The following is a 3,128-nucleotide window of genomic DNA, read 5'->3' on the forward strand; positions in this document are numbered from 1 at the left end:
AAGACTTTTAGTTCCACTTTTCTTCACCGTACGCGCTGCGATCGAAATTCCGCAAGTCTTACATCACTGAGCCAACGCTCCTGAGTCGGAGCTCGCGTCAACCGAGCGGTCTCATTGGTCAAGGTTTTTTGTTAATAACTCCTCAACCACGCCTCGGACAACTTTTTCGCTAAGGAAAATGTTGTTTAAAATCATGTCAGGAACCTCCCATTAAAATTCCTTACACTAGTTTTGGAACACCCTGTATAACACTGGATAGCGCATAGGCTCGCTCGGTTGACCCCTTTTGAGTGAAATGTCTGCCATGTTGCTTGTGGCCTGTTTTCCAATCCAATATGACGATTACGGTGATCGACGATGAACGACAGGTGTGACTTGATTCGCTCTAACGCTATAATTTCAATCACTAGTGCCTTGTTAATATTTTGAGCATAAATTATTTACTATTAGAGACACAATGGTGCTAATGTGTAAATATTGCGGTAAGAAGGGCGGAATAGAAGGCAGAACTTTGCATAAGTAAGTAATACCATGCAATTGTGAGATCATGTACAAGTTTCCTTGTTTGAAACAAAAGAAACGAACTGAGTAAAACATATTTTCGGACATTTGTATAGGAGCGGTACTACACATATTAATTAATTTGTCATTTTCTAGATTTCCTTTGAAAGATGCAGAGCTTCTTAAAGTCTGGCTGCAAAAAATGAATTTAGGAACTTCTTTTGTTCCAACAAGCAGTACCAGAATTTGCTCGGAGCATTTTACGAAGGAATGTTTCGACAAGAAAGATACAAGGACATTTCTGCGTGTTGGTAGCATTCCTACCTTGTTTCGGGAATACCGAACAACATGCGCGTATTGTAATGCCATCCAAGATGATGATAAGAATGTTTCATTTCGAAAGTATGGTCTATTTAAATTGATTTATACGTCAAGTGCAAACTTATCTTTTTATGTTACAAAATAAGTGTCTTGCAATTATTGTAATGTATATTGTANCCACTGATCTCTATATAACACTGGATAGCGCATAGGCTCGCTCGGTTGACCCCTTTTGAGTAGGTGTCTGCCATGTTGCTTGTAGTCAGTTTTCAAATCCAATATGGCGATTCCGGTGATGGACTCTGAATGACATGTGTGACCTGTGATTTATTCTGGCTCTATAATTTCGATCGGATAGTGCTTTGTTAATATTTCGAGCATAAATTATTTACTATTAGAGATACAATGGTGCTAATATGTAAATATTGCGGTAAGAAAGGCGGAATAGAAGGCAGAACTCTGCATAAGTAAGTAATACCAGTGAGCTTATGTACAAGTTTCCTTGTTTAAAAGAAAAGAAACGAACTGAGTAAAACATATTTTCAGACATTTGTATAGGAGCGTTACTACACATATTAATTAATTTGTCGTATTCTAGATTTCCTTTGAAAGATGCAGAGCTTCTGTCTGGCTGCAAAAAATGAATGTAGGAACTTCTTTTGTTCCCACAAGCAGTACTAGACTTTGCTCGGAGCATTTTACAAAAGTATGTTTCGAAAAGAAAGACACAAGGACATTTCTGCGTGTTAGTAGTATTCCTACCTTGTTTGTGGAATACCGAACAACATGTGCATATTGTAATGCCATCCAAGATGATGATAAGAATGTTTCATTTCGAACGTATGGTCTATTTAAATTGATTTATACGTCAAGTGCAAACTTATCTTTTTATAGTACAAAATAAGTGTCTTGCAATTATTGTAATGTATATTGTAATTGTCTTACTTAATTTTAGGTTTCCATTAAACAATCCCGAGCTTGTTGAAAAGTGGATAAGTGTTTTGAAATTGGGAAATTATATTCCGCACAGCAGAAGCATAATTTGCACGAAACATTTTTCGAAAGATTGTTTCTACACTGCACGTACGGGGTATCTACGATTAAAAGAAAATGCAGTACCGTCCATATTGGAAACAACCGAGGGTATGATAGTGATATTCCTACTGAAAGAATTATAATAAATAAAAGTGTACTTTCTATTTACATGTGTGGATCAAATTTTTATTTTATACAGATACGCAGGCACATAATTCAGAGGACCAGGCTGCTACTGCAGAAGAAAGTACGGCGAATTGTACAAGCATGCTGTCAGAAATCGACATAGAAATGTACAACGACGAAAATTGTATAAGTGATAATTCGATAACAGAAATTGGTAATGCAATTTCCATGTCTCCTGTATTTGACAGAACTGAGACTACGACGATAAGATATTCTTATTGCTAAAAGTAGTTTCATATTTTTATTCGTATATGTTAATTAAATTTTTATTCTTACACAGTTATGCAGGAACATGATTCAGAGGAACGTCCTTCAACTTCTTTAAGCCAGTGCAATGTAACGCCGAGAAGTTTAAAGCGGAAAAGGAATTGTAAACATGACCATTCCTATGATTTATCCCCAAGTAGCATGAGGCGCAAGATCTCTCACCTAAGTGCTACAGTTAAAAGGCTACGAGCGGAATCTAAGGTGCACAATAGGCGTATTAAACGGTTAAAAAACAAGATCACTAGCCTGAACGATTTAGTAAGTGAACTGCGTAGAACTAAGGCAATACCAGAGGTTGGCCTTAGAGTTTAGACGCTATTTCTCAGTGTGATGTTTTGCAATTATTCCAAGGATTTTTGAAAAACAAAAAAAAATGGTGTTCAGCAACAGCAGTTTAAAAGAAATAGAGGATTTAAAAGTAATCGTACAAATTCTGGATTGGGAATTAGTAGAGATAGATACCCAGCAGCTATTCGGTCTTTTGCTATTACACTACACATTTATTCCCCAAAAACTTATATGTTTGTTAGACAACAATTTTGCCAAGCTTTGCCAAGTCCAAGCACTTTACGCTCCTGACATTCAAATATCAACGGCCAGGTTTTACATGTGAAAGCTTCAATATTTTGAAGCTAAAAGTAGAACAGACCAAAAAACATGATAAAAGTAGTCTGATGATAGATGAAATGTACATCAAAAAAGGTCTGCAAAATATTCCTGGTGGAGCAATCAAAGACTACGTGGACATTGATTGCCGGTAAAACACTCTGATTGCATAAAAATAATATAAGCATTGTAAATATTGCATATTACTGACA

General features: G+C 36.3%; 2 protein-coding genes and 1 long non-coding RNA gene across 3 annotated transcripts in view; 2 read left to right on the top strand and 1 right to left on the bottom strand.

The window, feature by feature from the left end:
• Positions 1-189: 189 nt before the first annotated feature.
• On the top strand, positions 190-2,645 carry LOC108628692 (THAP domain-containing protein 1-like). The gene is made up of 6 exons (XM_018030787.2): positions 190-368; positions 451-519; positions 658-903; positions 1,778-1,965; positions 2,057-2,197; positions 2,324-2,645. The coding sequence occupies exons 1-6, from the start codon at positions 358-360 to the stop codon at positions 2,620-2,622; spliced, it is 954 nt and encodes a 317-aa protein (XP_017886276.1). The 5' UTR covers positions 190-357; the 3' UTR covers positions 2,623-2,645.
• LOC108628693 (uncharacterized) lies at positions 993-1,456 on the top strand. The gene is made up of 2 exons (XR_001916804.2): positions 993-1,289; positions 1,421-1,456. It is a non-coding gene; the product is annotated as an uncharacterized LOC108628693 (long non-coding RNA).
• A 180-nt stretch (positions 2,646-2,825) lies between the features above and the next one.
• The window catches only part of LOC113464792 (uncharacterized), a 3,910-nt gene continuing 3,607 nt past the window's right edge, over positions 2,826-3,128 (bottom strand). Inside the window, exon 3 of the mRNA XM_026816664.1 lies at positions 2,826-2,942. Within this exon, the coding sequence (XP_026672465.1) occupies positions 2,826-2,942 (117 nt within the window). The remainder of the gene's footprint in view (positions 2,943-3,128) is intronic.

This window comes from Ceratina calcarata, unplaced genomic scaffold (assembly GCF_001652005.2).
Source record: "Ceratina calcarata isolate Rehan_Ccalc_2016 unplaced genomic scaffold, ASM165200v1 scaffold538.2, whole genome shotgun sequence".
NCBI lineage: Eukaryota > Metazoa > Arthropoda > Insecta > Hymenoptera > Apidae > Ceratina > Ceratina calcarata.

Excerpts from the sequence above, each read along its gene's own strand:
- LOC108628692 (XM_018030787.2), top strand. Across the intron at positions 904-1,777 it reads AAGAATGTTTCATTTCGAAA|GTTTCCATTAAACAATCCCG; the intron begins GTATGGTCTATT and ends ACTTAATTTTAG. Across the intron at positions 2,198-2,323 it reads TAATTCGATAACAGAAATTG|TTATGCAGGAACATGATTCA; the intron begins GTAATGCAATTT and ends ATTCTTACACAG.